At 53.9% G+C, this 15175-nt stretch overlaps 5 protein-coding genes across 5 annotated transcripts; all 5 read left to right on the top strand.

Annotated features, from left to right (window-relative positions):
* Nucleotides 1–3213: 3213 nt before the first annotated feature.
* Nucleotides 3214–3876, top strand: LOC144948191 (histone H1.2-like). Its single transcript, XM_078877622.1, has one exon. The coding sequence runs from the start codon at nucleotides 3214–3216 to the stop codon at nucleotides 3874–3876; it is 663 nt and encodes a 220-aa protein (XP_078733748.1).
* Nucleotides 3877–4965: 1089 nt separating this feature from the next.
* LOC144948059 (histone H4) lies at nucleotides 4966–5277 on the top strand. Its single transcript, XM_078877486.1, has one exon. It carries the CDS (start codon nucleotides 4966–4968, stop codon nucleotides 5275–5277), a length of 312 nt encoding a protein of 103 aa, XP_078733612.1.
* A 98-nt stretch (nucleotides 5278–5375) lies between these two features.
* Nucleotides 5376–6552, top strand: LOC144948057 (histone H2B type 3-B-like). The gene is made up of 2 exons (XM_078877485.1): nucleotides 5376–5386; nucleotides 6132–6552. Exons 1-2 carry the CDS (start codon nucleotides 5376–5378, stop codon nucleotides 6550–6552), a joined length of 432 nt encoding a protein of 143 aa, XP_078733611.1.
* An 841-nt stretch (nucleotides 6553–7393) lies between these two features.
* On the top strand, nucleotides 7394–7804 carry LOC144948056 (histone H3). The gene has a single exon (XM_078877484.1). It carries the CDS (start codon nucleotides 7394–7396, stop codon nucleotides 7802–7804), a length of 411 nt encoding a protein of 136 aa, XP_078733610.1.
* An 837-nt stretch (nucleotides 7805–8641) lies between these two features.
* LOC144948190 (histone H2A) lies at nucleotides 8642–9079 on the top strand. Its single transcript, XM_078877621.1, has one exon. It carries the CDS (start codon nucleotides 8699–8701, stop codon nucleotides 9077–9079), a length of 381 nt encoding a protein of 126 aa, XP_078733747.1. The 5' UTR covers nucleotides 8642–8698.
* The last annotated feature ends 6096 nt before the right edge of the window (nucleotides 9080–15175 follow it).

Genomic DNA, 15175 nt, shown 5'->3' with positions numbered 1-15175 from the left:
GGGAGCCCCGCCGTCCAAGTACCCCGAAACCCCGGGGTCCCCCCACCCCCCGTGCCCGGGGGCCTCGCGCAGTATATGGGCCCCACGGAGCCCCGGGCTCCGAGGGGCCCCGGGCGGGGCCGGGGGCGACGAGGACGGCGACCCTTAAACCCCACCGCCTCTGAGTTTGTTCCCCAGCCCGCAGGTGCCGGAGACCGAGGGGAGCCGTTGGAATGGAGGAGGAGACCACCGCCGGAGCCCCAGGAGACGGAGCCGCCACCCCCGAGGCCAGCCACAAGGGCCGGGCGAATCCCGCGGACCCCGCGGCGATACCTCGTGGGGGCAACCCAGGCGAGGTGCTCCAGTCAACCCGGGACGGGGACTGGCACCCCGGGGGGCTATGTGGTGCCACAGCGACGGGGCCGCTCGGCCGAGCCAGGGAGCCGCCCGGCTTCCACCGCCGCACTGCCCCCCATCACCCCCCCCACATAAACACGCACCCGCACCCACGTAGGGCCTCGTGGTCGGGTCACCTACCCTGAGTTTTCACCCGAGGGCCCCCTAGGGGGGTTACCCCACGGTTTCTCAGGGCCAGGGAATTGGACAGGACCCTTCCCAGGCCAAGTAACACTGCGGCGCCGTGGGCGGATTTGAGATCGCACGACCACGGCGAGCTCAGAGAGCCCCGCAGTTAGAAACGCATACAAACACAAACACGGGTCAGCAAGGCAGATAGCTGGGATCAGGAACCGGGACGACTGATTGGTCGAAAGTTCAAAGGCCGGCGGGATCGCAAAAGAGCGGGAAATCCTAGGCTCAGGATTGGTCGAGAGACCAAGGCGGTCGGGACGGGGGCGCCTAGCCTTTGATGTGAATAGTTTAAAAGAAAACGCAGGGGCAGTAGGGAACTCTCTTCTTCTGGAGTTTGGACACGGGGTGAGCGACGAAGGAGTCATCGGGCGAGCCGCTAGATTGTCTGCAGGACGATCTGAGCGCCGCAAGGTCACCAAGGACTACAGACGGTATCGTGTTGCGCGCCTTACAACACCTCAGAGCGGAGGGTAGGATCCGTAGGAGAGGGTTAGTTCGGGGTAAGGACGAGTAGGAAAGCGGTTTAGCAGAGAGCGCAGCATAGAATAGGGCTACACGGCACCAGAGTGTGGGTTAGAAGCGCCTTGCTGTCCCGCACACACACACGGGTGGCTCGGTTGGTTAGCAAGGGCTAATAAAATCTCGAGCGTAGTAACAAAACCGTGTTGTTGGGTGTTTTTGGAACGTGGTATTAGCGTGCACTGCAGTCGCGAGTGTGTGGTCGTTGTACGCATAAAGGCCGTGGTCTCTGTACGATTGTGCGGGTACGGAGGTGTGTGCGTTAACGCCCGGGGAGAGCACTTTTGGTGTGTTGGCGTGACTACGCAGCCGTGTGAGAGGAGAATCGTCCTTGTACGATATTTGTGTTGACGTGCACGCGCGAGTGGGGGAGGGGACGAGTCGTCGTGTCGGCGTGTGCCCCGCTTGCGTGCGCTCGTTACTTGCGTAAGCTCTCGGCGTGCGTAATCGGCGTGCCCAAGGTGCGCGATCGTAACGTGGGCGGCCAGCGCGGCGCAGAGCGGCGCAGGAGTGGGTATCGCGTGTGGAGCTGTATGCGTGTGTGCGCGCACGTTCACGACGTGTGTAACACAGGTGCGCGATCCTAACGTGAGTGGTCAGGGTTGGGTGAGTGCCGTGCAGAGCTGTGTGTGGGTGTGCGCGTGCGTGGTTATCCATGCCTGCTACGCGGACCCGCGGTGGAGGGGAATCCTCGGGTGACGGCTCCCACACCCTGGGTGAGGAGCCTAGCGGCGGTTCGCTTAGCAGCGGGGGGGCGATTGATGATGTTAGTCCGGCCGTTAGTATTATCGAGGGAGGGATCTCGGGGGCTAGCGACCCCCACATACCCTTTATGTCTAATTTAGGAACGGTATTTGAGCAGCATTCCAACATTGCCTCAATCATGGAACATGGTTTAGAATAAATTGGGATGCCTATTGGAAGAAAGAATCGTGTTTTTTAAAGAATAAAACTCGCTCTTTTTGAGCGGTCAGAAAAGGGATCAAATGAGCACATCAGCTCAGGGTTGTGGCCGGTGTTAGCTGATAGTAAGCAAAAAAGTACTGGTAAACGCTGGGGATGTCAACACTCGGTAAAGTATAATATTACTTGTCAAATAAGATGGTACAAAAATGTGTAGTTAAATATTTTTTACATGGTTAATAACATCTTTCCAATGATTACTCATTCGTGTTACTTAGTGCAGTAAATACGTGTTACTTATTGCAGTAAAAACAACCCATCGGATGAACCATCCTGCGCTCCTAGAATATCAACTCTGTCGGTGCATTAAACGTAAGATTATATATTTTCTTTAAACATTCGACTGCAGAGTCACTTGAGTTGAATTTGAGTGGTGATGATTGTGCACCGTGCCTCGATCTTGTTCAAGGCGCGCGACCCTTCTGCAGTGCGTGAGCTACTCACCTCTTGCCACGTAAAATGTTAAACTTTCTATTTAATGTCGGTTAATTTTGAGTAATTTTCTTCAGTTTGTTGTCCATCTGAAAATCCATATATTTATTCATTTCAAAGTTCGATTAAAACGTCCAGTTAAAAGTTCGGTGACAAGGGACTGTTGACATGGCGCGCAGTCCTCACCATAGCGCGAGAGGAGGAATCGCGAGCGCGCGAGGCAAAACTTAAATAGAAAATATTTCGTTGGAATTAAATATGAGTAGTCTGTTGAAGCATCTTGTCTTGCAAAAAATTCGAGTGCGTTTAAAATAGTGTTCATCAGTAACACTTTTGAAAACCGACAATCGTCATAGCATGCCCTGACCGAACAATGTCTCCCAAATGTTGGTTGTTCACTTGTTTTGAATTATAATTTATATCGTGAGCATTGTCGTATATTGCATAAGTAACGTACATTAAAGAAGTGATCTTCGTGATAATGTATCAACTAGATGCATGTAAGTATGAACGTTACGGGAGTAATCGAGCCCAAAGGCAGGCGTGATAAACACAGTGAGTATGGTGGCAACTCCCTCACCAGAGCTGAGTTCTGGATGATCTCAGCGACGTCCGCATTCAGTACGCCGCTTCTATAATAACCTCGGGCCTGGAGAACACTCGTTTCGAATTCGTGAGAGCGCTGATTTCGATTTCAAAGAGGCGAGGCGATAAAAGCGACGTCTTGAGATGGCGGAGACTGCTCCTGCTCAACCACCAGCTGCGGCTACTTCAGCGCCTAAAAGCCCCAAGAAGAAGCGCGCCGCTCCAAAGGCCAAGAAGGTCGGCCCCAGCGTGTCCGAGCTCATCCTCAAGGCTCTGGCCAGCAGCAAGGAGAGGAACGGCGTGTCTCTTCCTGCGCTCAAAAAGTCGCTTGCTGCCGGAGGATACGACGTGGAGAAGAACAATGCCCGCGTGAAGTTGGCCATCAAGAAGCTCGTGGCCAAAGACGCCGTGGCGCAAGTGAAGGGCAGCGGCGCGTCTGGCTCTTTCAAACTCAACAAGGAAAAGGCTGCCGCAAAGGCGAAGCCCAAGTCGTCAACGGCAAAGCCCGCAGCTAAAAAGCCCGCGGCAGCCAAGAAGGTGAAGAAGCCCGCGGCAGCCAAGAAGACCGCGCCCAAGAAGTCTCCCAAGAAAGCAAAGAAGCCCGCGGCTGCCAAGGCGGCCAAGAGCCCCAAAAAGGTGAAGTTGGCTGTTAAGCCCAAGAAGGCGGCGAAGAGCCCAGCCAAGCCCAAGGCTGCGAAGCCCAAGGTCGCTAAGCCCAAGACCGTCAAGGCCAAGGCCGCCAAACCCAAGGTGGCCAAGCCCAAGAAGGCCGCGGCCAAGCCCAAGAAGACTGCGCCAAAGAAGTGAATCCGATCGGACGACGCTCGATTCACTCCACCTCAACGGCTCTTTTCAGAGCCACCCACTTAGTTAAAAAAGTGAACCAGATGCTGCTGCGCTTCAATTAGTTCATCGTTAACACATGACAGTGTATTACGTTGCTGTTGAATGCGTGCCATATTCTGTAAGTCAAACCCATTTACGGCGTGGCGATGGTTGCTCGCCTTGCCTCGGCCCTGATCAAGGAGCTCGACGCTTGGTGCAGTTCAATCGTGAGGATTTGTGTAGATTGGATAAGTTACGTACATTCGCCAAATTAACTATAACATTTTACCCACTCGATGTGTTTTAAGCATTGATGTGATGGGAGTAATCGAGCCCGAAAGCAGGGATCACAAACACAGGCGAGGCGGGTGGCAGCTCCCTCACTCGAACGGAGTGCAGAGTAATCTCAGCGACGTCCGAATTATGTGTTGCACCTCTTCATTCCGTCATCATGTTACTGGTGCCAAATATGGAATTTAGTCTAAAAAGGTATTGATTCCAGACAGCTTTACTCAATTTGCCTCCATTCGCTCGTTCTCGCCTTTTCACTTTGTTTTGTAAACATTGCGGTGCACCATCTAAACTTCTCTATTAAAATTAATTTCTATACGTAAATATCGCATTGTTTGCAATGTCTTTCTTACTTTGGGAGAACTAGTTGGTGACGTTCACTCAACTATTGTGTTGGAAGCCGTTTAGCTTCACACGATTATAAAGTTAGTTCATCTTGTTCACTTGAAAACAAGACCTTACACCGATTATTCACTCCACGTGCAATCTTGCAACAGATCGCGTTCCTCTCGCGTTCGCTGCGGGTGTGCCAATATCATTACAGAGTGCTTCGAAGAAGGGTCATTGCCCAAAACGTCGCATATTATACATGTCAAGGAAGTGTTATTGACGACAGTGGAGGGTTTTCTTCGTCACAGAGGTTAAAGGTCTAAGGTTTAAGGCGGAGCCATCGCGGAGGGCAGGGGTGGTCGGTGACGTCACCACGCTTCGGGTATAAAGGCGGCTGCTGCTGCAAGCTGAGCGCGCAGTCTCTCGCGAGCTTTGTCAGAAGTAGTCGGAATGTCTGGACGCGGTAAAGGCGGTAAGGGGCTCGGCAAGGGAGGCGCAAAACGCCATCGCAAGGTGCTGCGCGACAACATCCAGGGCATCACCAAGCCCGCCATCCGCCGCCTCGCTCGCCGCGGCGGTGTGAAGCGCATCTCGGGCCTCATCTACGAGGAGACCCGCGGCGTCCTGAAGGTCTTCCTTGAGAACGTCATCCGCGACGCCGTCACCTACACGGAGCACGCCAAGCGCAAGACCGTCACTGCCATGGACGTGGTCTACGCCCTCAAGCGCCAGGGCCGCACTCTCTACGGCTTCGGAGGCTGAGCGCCCATCTCTCGCACACTAAGCCAACCCAAAGGCTCTTTTCAGAGCCACCCACCTCTTCGAAACTGCTTGCGCCAGTGTTGCCAAACACTTTCTAAATGGAGCACATGTCCTGGGTTGTTGCGCGCCAATTCCTCGTGAGCGTGGTGGACGTTTGCTTGTTGAGTTGGCGAATCTTCATCTGCTTCCACATGAATGAAAGAAATCATGATATTCACGACACGTCACATTTAACAAGGCGTAATTCTTGAACGCGTTAATACAGTACCCATTTCTGGTATTTTTGCGTTAATTATTTCCAGCTGCAGCCGATTCCGATATTACGTGGAGCATTTGGCGCCACAATCTTACAGCACACTCGTCCTAATTGACGTAGCGTGCCGGAATGCTAATCTCCACCTGTACAGCACAACAGCGAAGTTATTTTTCTCCACCGAGCGCTTGTATTTTTCCAAATTGCGTTCTTAAAACGCCCGTGCGCCGTATTAGACGAGTGGTGAAACAATCCCTCGTAAGAAACAAAAAAACCCACGCTCAAAACACAATATACTGTATTGGGTTTTCCAGTCATCCTTATTAAAACAAAGGCAATGGCCATGGCTGCAATTCACTAATATACATGTTTGGACATTACATTGTGTTATATTCACAAGTCCTTTTTGCAGTAAAAACGATATTAAAGTGAGCATCGCGTCCGCGTTTCTCATTGGAGGCTGATGGAGAGGGATGGTACTAAAAGAGCCACTCAGCAGCGCCGCGCACTACGATCCTCTGATTTGCATCTCGCCTCCTATAAAAGGAGCTCATCGCCCGACCGACATCCACATTCGCTTCCCGTCTGTTCTGACCTGAAGCTGCCTACAACGCGTCGACATGCCCGATCCTCCCGCATCAAAGAGCGCTGGGCCGGCCAAGGTTCCTGCTCCCAAGAAGGGCTCCAAGAAGGCTGTGACCAAGGCTACGCGCAAGGATGGCAAGAAGCGACGCCACCGCAGGAAGGAGAGCTACGCCATTTACATCTACAAGGTGATGAAGCAGGTGCACCCCGATACCGGCATCTCGTCCAAGGCAATGAGCATCATGAACTCGTTCGTCAACGACATCTTCGAGCGCATCGCTTCCGAGGCGTCCCGCCTGGCGCACTACAACAAGCGCTCCACCATCACTTCTCGGGAGATCCAGACCGCAGTGCGACTGCTGCTCCCCGGCGAGCTGGCCAAGCACGCCGTGTCGGAGGGCACCAAGGCCGTCACCAAGTACACAAGCTCCAAGTGAAGCCTCGACTCCCATTAATTACAAAGGCTCTTTTCAGAGCCACCCACCTCTCCGAACCTGCTTGTACCAGTCCTAGCAGGAGTACAAAACGAAACTTCCAACAAAGCCCCGGTTCACGCGGGGACATTGTTCGCTCATTGAGTGAAGTGGAGAGATCGAACGCATTTTAACATGTTTCCACGTGAATAAAAGCGATAACAATATTCATGGCACATCATATTCACCAGCAGGCATTTCTTGGACTTGATTGTCCATTGATTTCATCTGCAGCCCATTCAGATATTACATTGGATATTTGGCGCCAAAACCTTGCAATGCAATATATTTAATTCGTGGTTGTATTTTCGGGCAGGAACTAACATTTTGCACGTGTACATATATGTAAAAGTAAGCGCCTAGCATGGATGACTCGTGCAGTATAATTGATCATCATCTCAATGCCAAGAGAATATATATCTATTCCTGTGATCACCTCTTTCCGACATTTTTACGTATTACTGTTTCCAATGAAGTGCAGTTTCTTCACACTTTATTTAGATCATGCAGAGCACTGTAAAGTTGTTTTCGGAAAGGTGTTTGCTTGAGAAAAGAACATCCGTTAAAGACATCGACGGCGCTCAAACGGTACTACTGCATCGTGATGCGGCATTCTGAAATGATCCAAACTGTGAACATTTTGTTGATTAAGAAGAGTTGACGACTCGAGATCATTGCACGCTGCCAACCAATCAGCACGCTCCCCTTCTTCGCACGTCACGACTCCGCTGACCAGTGAGCGCGCGCTCTGGGCTACATAAGCCGCCTTCTCCCCGCCTGTGAGAATCTTTGCCCTCACCAAGCCATGGCTCGCACCAAGCAGACGGCTCGCAAGTCCACGGGCGGCAAGGCCCCCCGCAAGCAACTCGCCACCAAGGCGGCCCGAAAGAGCGCTCCGGCCACGGGCGGCGTCAAGAAGCCTCACCGCTACAGGCCCGGCACTGTCGCTCTGCGCGAGATCCGCCGCTACCAGAAGTCCACCGAGCTGCTCATCCGCAAACTGCCCTTCCAGCGCCTCGTCAGGGAGATCGCGCAGGACTTCAAGACCGACCTGCGCTTCCAGAGCTCCGCTGTCATGGCTCTGCAGGAGGCCAGCGAAGCGTACCTTGTCGCGCTCTTCGAGGACACCAACCTGTGCGCCATCCACGCCAAGCGCGTCACCATCATGCCCAAGGACATTCAGCTCGCCCGCCGCATTCGTGGCGAGCGCGCTTGAACGCCCAGCTCGGCCCTCAAAGCACAACACAAAGGCTCTTTTCAGAGCCACCACTTACTCATGAAAACGCTTCCATGTGTGTTCTTCAAAGTTCGGGTGCCGGAAACCTTCGTTTGCTGGTCACTGCTCTCACGAGTCGTCAGGCGTAAGCGACAATGAAGTTCATTTTCTATACCCCGCCGCTCATATTTTTCAACATCACACGTTGGTGTCGTATATAAGCGTTGTGAAACCATGCTTACATAATGTTCAACAAAAGGGTTATTTTGGTGAAATATATTAACTATTAAACCCAAAGATATTGGTTTATGTTGTTTCAAGCCCGAGCTGATAAGAAGTTCACATTTTGCAAACTAAGAGACTGAATTATTCACGCACATATATTTTTAGGCATTGCCCGAACAGGCGGTTAAAGGAAAATATATATACACCGTATAGGCACGTGGGCGATCAATCACGAGCTCAAGGCTATCACAATGATTTCTTATAACCAATGCGGTCCCTCAAAATTATTATTATAATCAATAATACATTGATATTTGCGGAATCCGCTTATAAGTTTGACTTTCCAGCACGTGCCCATTAATTAACTCTATCATGCTTAAAACTTGAACCTATTAAGTACGTGTATCGCATTGTTTCATTCATAAGATGCGTGCCCGCATTAAAATATATATGGATACAAATAATTAAAGTCAACATCGAATCCTCGCGTCCCGGCTTTTCATTGGTGGCTCAAGGAGAGGGCGGGACTCGACCGAGAGGAGCCAATCAGCAGCGGCGCGCTCTACGATCCTCGTCTCCGCTATAAATGCCGCTCCGGTGGTGCGTGTTAACGTCACAAATCGTTCGTACTTTGTCTCCAGTGCTTTTTCCATCCTAGGTCGCTTAACAATGTCTGGACGCGGCAAGACCGGTGGCAAGTCTCGCGCCAAGGCAAAGTCCCGCTCTTCCCGCGCCGGCCTGCAGTTCCCCGTGGGTCGCGTTCACAGGCTGCTCCGCAAGGGCAATTACGCCCAGCGGGTCGGCGCTGGAGCACCCGTCTACCTGGCCGCCGTGCTCGAGTACCTTTCTGCCGAGATCCTCGAGCTGGCTGGCAATGCCGCCCGCGACAACAAGAAGACGAGGATCATCCCCCGACACCTGCAGCTCGCCGTGCGAAACGACGAGGAGCTCAACAAGCTCATGGGCGGCGTGACTATCGCCCAGGGCGGTGTGCTGCCCAACATCCAGGCCGTGCTGCTGCCCAAGAAGACCTCTCAGGCAAAGAAGTGAACGCGCCGCCGCCTCTACCACCACAACAACGGCTCTTTTCAGAGCCACCCACTTACTTGCAAAGAGCTCGGACAGTCGTACACAGGAGTTTTGTTATACTGGTAGGAACGAAGTGGACCAGACCACCAATAGATTAATGTGTCCGTCCGTCAACATCGCCCCCTACTGCAAACATTTGGCATGACCCTACGAAAACCTTGACTCTGACGCTATCCTGGCTAAACAAGTGTAACATTCCCTTATAATTCCCTCAGCTTTTAATTAAAACATTTAAATTAATGAGGCTTTCCTGGCTAAACACGTGTAACATTCCCTAATAATTCCCTGAGATAGCTTTTAATTAAAACTTTGAAATTAAATAAAACAACTAACAGCGCCCTAATAATTCCCTGAGATAGCTTTTAATTAAAACTTTGAAATTAAAAAAAAACTCACAGCGCCCTAAAGCCTACAGCTAGGCCTAAAGCCTAGAACTAGGCCTGAAACTCTCCATTCGTGTCGTACCCCCGCGTGTGTGAAAGGGAGTTATGTTTAACAATGTTACATTCCCTCATGTTTTTAAATAGAAACATTTAAATTTAAAGCTTTTACATGAATCATTAAATCATTTAAATTAAAAATTAACTCACAGCGCCCTAAAGCATACAGCTAGGCCTAAAGCCTAGAACTAGGCCTCAATCTCTCCCTTCGTATCGTCCGATTAGGTGTAGCAACATCGCCCCCTACTGCAAACACTTGGCAGGACCCTACAAAAACCTTTTGACTCAGTGGGGCTTTCCTGGCTTAACAAGTGTAATAATACATTATGTTTATATTATTTGGTTATTCGTTCCTACCAGCCCACCCCGCAGGGTCCTGTTTAATAAGGACACCGTCGTCGAGTTGCCCTCGTCCCAAATTGCTCGCAATTAAACGAATGCTCTGCTCATTCCAGATACCCTTTATGTCTAATTTAGGAACGGTATTTGAGCAGCATTCCAACATTGCCTCAATCATGGAACATGGTTTAGAATAAATTGGGATGCCTATTGGAAGAAAGAATCGTGTTTTTTAAAGAATAAAACTCGCTCTTTTTGAGCGGTCAGAAAAGGGATCAAATGAGCACATCAGCTCAGGGTTGTGGCCGGTGTTAGCTGATAGTAAGCAAAAAAGTACTGGTAAACGCTGGGGATGTCAACACTCGGTAAAGTATAATATTACTTGTCAAATAAGATGGTACAAATATGTGTAGTTAAATATTTTTTACATGGTTAATAACATCTTTCCAATGATTACTCATTCGTGTTACTTAGTGCAGTAAATACGTGTTACTTATTGCAGTAAAAACAACCCATCGGATGAACCATCCTGCGCTCCTAGAATATCAACTCTGTCGGTGCATTAAACGTAAGATTATATATTTTCTTTAAACATTCGACTGCAGAGTCACTTGAGTTGAATTTGAGTGGTGATGATTGTGCACCGTGCCTCGATCTTGTTCAAGGCGCGCGACCCTTCTGCAGTGCGTGAGCTACTCACCTCTTGCCACGTAAAATGTTAAACTTTCTATTTAATGTCGGTTAATTTTGAGTAATTTTCTTCAGTTTGTTGTCCATCTGAAAATCCATATATTTATTCATTTCAAAGTTCGATTAAAACGTCCAGTTAAAAGTTCGGTGACAAGGGACTGTTGACATGGCGCGCAGTCCTCACCATAGCGCGAGAGGAGGAATCGCGAGCGCGCGAGGCAAAACTTAAATAGAAAATATTTCGTTGGAATTAAATATGAGTAGTCTGTTGAAGCATCTTGTCTTGCAAAAAATTCGAGTGCGTTTAAAATAGTGTTCATCAGTAACACTTTTGAAAACCGACAATCGTCATAGCATGCCCTGACCGAACAATTGTGGGGGTCGCTAGCCCCCGAGATCCCTCCCTCGATAATACTAACGGCCGGACTAACATCATCAATCGCCCCCCCGCTGCTAAGCGAACCGCCGCTAGGCTCCTCACCCAGGGTGTGGGAGCCGTCACCCGAGGGTTCCCCTCCACCGCGGGTCCGCGTAGCAGGCATGGATAACCACGCACGCGCACACCCACACACAGCTCTGCACGGCACTCACCCAACCCTGACCACTCACGTTAGGATCGCGCACCTGTGTTACACACGTCGTGAACGTGCGCGCACACACGCATACAGCTCCACACGCGATACCCACTCCTGCGCCGCTCTGCGCCGCGCTGGCCGCCCACGTTACGATCGCGCACCTTGGGCACGCCGATTACGCACGCCGAGAGCTTACGCAAGTAACGAGCGCACGCAAGCGGGGCACACGCCGACACGACGACTCGTCCCCTCCCCCACTCGCGCGTGCACGTCAACACAAATATCGTACAAGGACGATTCTCCTCTCACACGGCTGCGTAGTCACGCCAACACACCAAAAGTGCTCTCCCCGGGCGTTAACGCACACACCTCCGTACCCGCACAATCGTACAGAGACCACGGCCTTTATGCGTACAACGACCACACACTCGCGAATGCAGTGCACGCTAATACCACGTTCCAAAAACACCCAACAACACGGTTTTGTTACTACGCTCGAGATTTTATTAGCCCTTGCTAACCAACCGAGCCACCCGTGTGTGTGTGCGGGACAGCAAGGCGCTTCTAACCCACACTCTGGTGCCGTGTAGCCCTATTCTATGCTGCGCTCTCTGCTAAACCGCTTTCCTACTCGTCCTTACCCCGAACTAACCCTCTCCTACGGATCCTACCCTCCGCTCTGAGGTGTTGTAAGGCGCGCAACACGATACCGTCTGTAGTCCTTGGTGACCTTGCGGCGCTCAGATCGTCCTGCAGACAATCTAGCGGCTCGCCCGATGACTCCTTCGTCGCTGACCCCGTGTCCAAACTCCAGAAGAAGAGAGTTCCCTACTGCCCCTGCGTTTTCTTTTAAACTATTCACATCAAAGGCTAGGCGCCCCCGTCCCGACCGCCTTGGTCTCTCGACCAATCCTGAGCCTAGGATTTCCCGCTCTTTTGCGATCCCGCCGGCCTTTGAACTTTCTACCAATCAGTCGTCCCGGTTCCTGATCCCAGCTATCTGCCTTGCTGACCCGTGTTTGTGTTTGTATGCGTTTCTAACTGCGGGGCTCTCTGAGCTCGCCGTGGTCGTGCGATCTCAAATCCGCCCACGGCGCCGCAGTGTTACTTGGCCTGGGAAGGGTCCTGTCCAATTCCCTGGCCCTGAGAAACCGTGGGGTAACCCCCCTAGGGGGCCCTCGGGTGAAAACTCAGGGTAGGTGACCCGACCACGAGGCCCTACGTGGGTGCGGGTGCGTGTTTATGTGGGGGGGGTGATGGGGGCAGTGCGGCGGTGGAAGCCGGGCGGCTCCCTGGCTCGGCCGAGCGGCCCCGTCGCTGTGGCACCACATAGCCCCCCGGGGTGCCAGTCCCCGTCCCGGGTTGACTGGAGCACCTCGCCTGGGTTGCCCCCACGAGGTATCGCCGCGGGGTCCGCGGGATTCGCCCGGCCCTTGTGGCTGGCCTCGGGGGTGGCGGCTCCGTCTCCTGGGGCTCCGGCGGTGGTCTCCTCCTCCATTCCAACGGCTCCCCTCGGTCTCTGGCACCTGCGGGCTGGGGAACAAACTCAGAGGCGGTGGGGTTTAAGGGTCGCCGTCCTCGTCGCCCCCGGCCCCGCCCGGGGCCCCTCGGAGCCCGGGGCTCCGTGGGGCCCATATACTGCGCGAGGCCCCCGGGCACGGGGGGTGGGGGGACCCCGGGGTTTCGGGGTACTTGGATGGCGGGGCTCCCCCCCTCGGGGGTTGCTCGCCACGGCTTCAGTCGGCGGATGTTGACCACCATCTCCCGGCCCCTCTCTCCTCCCTGAATCAGCACCGTCCATGGTGAGATCTGCCGTCTCACAATCCAGGGTCCTCGCCAGTAGGTGGTCAGCTTCCCCACCTGTCCGGCACCGACGCGGGGAGTGTACAGCCACACCTCGGAGCCCGCAGTGTAGAAGGGGGGCTCCATACGGGGTCGGGCGCCCTGCTCTTGCCGCTGGTGCGCGGCCTCTCCGTGCGGGTAGGCTCGGCCCCTGGCCCCTCGCAGGGTCTCCAGCAAGTGCTCCACGGGGTGGCTCCCTTCCTCCCGTTGCGGCGGAGGGACACCGAACAGCAGATCTGCGGGCAGGCGAGACTCGCGACCAAACATCATTAGGAACGGGGTCTGTCCTGTAGATGTGTGAACGGCGGTGGTGTAGGCGAACAGGGCATAGGGGAGGTGTTCGTCCCAGTCCTGTTGATTCGCGGCCGCCATGCGTTTAAGCTTCCCGGCCAGAGTCTGGTTCATCCTCTCTACCATCCCGTTCGCCTGGGGGTGATATGCCGTGGTTCGGTCCTTCTGGATCCCGAACTCTCGGCACAGCGCCTGGAATAGTTCGGCCTCGAATTCACTACCCTGGTCGGTAATGACTCGTTCGGGGATCCCGCACTTAAGTACGTAGTTTTCCACGAAGGCCCGGGCCACTACGAGGGCTGTTTTATCCGGGATAGCCACCGCCACGGGGTAGCGGGTGAAGTACTCCACCGCTACAAGAATATATCGGTTGCCCCGGTGGGATCGTGGAAAGGGCCCTTGCAGGTCGATTCCGACCAACTGATTCGTCCGACTGACTCGGAACGGCCTCAGGGGTACCTGGTACCTCGCCGGCTTTTGCCCACACTGCTGACAGGCCCGGCAGCCCTGCACCCAGGCGGCCACATCTTGCGCCAATTTAGGCCAGAGATACTGGCGACGCAGAGTCTCCCGGGTGCGCCGTTCCCCATCATGGCCCCCGAGCGGGTGGTCGTGTACCAGTCGTAGCAGCTGGGGTCGCACCTGGGCAGGAACACAGATACACCCCGGCTGGCCGGCCTCGGTTAACTCCCGTACCACTCCGTTCTGTACACACAACCGGGCATACAAACCGCTCCAGGGTCCTGGTAGGGCGCTCTTTTCCTCCCGCAGTGCCGCCTCCACTGCCGCCAGATCCGGATCTCGCTGCTGGGTCTGTCTCAGCTGCTCGTCGTTTAGGCCCGGGAAGGCACAGCCGACGTCCTCCTGGGTCCGTCCGATCGGGTCCCGAGCCGCGGGTCCCGCGCTTGCCGGGCGGTCGACGGGATCCTCAGTGCCACCTGCGAGGGTCTCTGTGGCGCACACTGCACTCTCTCTCGGGGGGGGGAGTTTAGTTTCCGCGCGCTCCTTGGGTTCTGCTGCCTGGCGGCAGCGTCCCCCCGTGAAGCACGGGCAGGCGTCTCCCTCCCTCGTCTCAGCGCGCACCGCGGGCCGTCTTGACAAGGCGTCCGCGTTCGCGTGTGTCCGCCCCGCTCGGTACTCGATCTGCAGGTTGTACTCCTGCAGCTGCGCCAGCCATCGAGCCATCTGCCCCCGCGGTTCCTTGAATGTAAGGAGGAACTGCAGTGCATAATGATCGGTGCGCACACGACATTTCCTGCCGTACAAGTACGGTCGGAACTGTTTACACGCGAAAATTACAGCATACAGTTCCTGACGGGTTACACAATAGTTCAGTTCGGCCCCGCTCAGGGTCCGACTGGCGTACGCGATGACCCGCTCCGTCCCGCCCTGCACTTGCGACAGCACCGCGCCCAGCCCACTGCTGCAGGCGTCAGTGTCCAAAATAAAATCGGTGGTGAAATCTGGGAAAGCCAAGGTGGGGGTGTGGGTGAGGTGGTCTTTGAGTGTGGTGAAAGCCGTCTGGCAGGCCTCCGACCACTGATAGGGGTTCTTAGGGGAGGTGAGTTGGGTGAGGGGGCGTGCAATCTCACTGAATCCCTTTACAAATCGACGGTAATAAGTGGCGAGTCCCAAGAATGACCTGATCTCCGTCAGGTTCCTCGGCCGCGGCCAATCCACTACGGCACGCACCTTCTCGGGATCGGTGCTCACCCCTGCCTCGCTGACTCGGTGTCCGAGGTACCCCACCTCGCGTTGCGCAATGTAACACTTACGTGGCTTGAGCTTGAGATGGGCTGCTCGCAGTCGCTGGAATACTTCCCGCAGCCTGGACCAGTGTTCGGACAGCGACCTACTGAACACTATTACGTCGTCCAGGT

The sequence above is a fragment of the Lampetra fluviatilis genome, chromosome 48, assembly GCF_964198595.1.
Source record: "Lampetra fluviatilis chromosome 48, kcLamFluv1.1, whole genome shotgun sequence".
NCBI classification, from domain to species: Eukaryota; Metazoa; Chordata; class Hyperoartia; order Petromyzontiformes; family Petromyzontidae; genus Lampetra; species Lampetra fluviatilis.
This window is presented reverse-complemented; position numbering and strand designations above follow the sequence as displayed.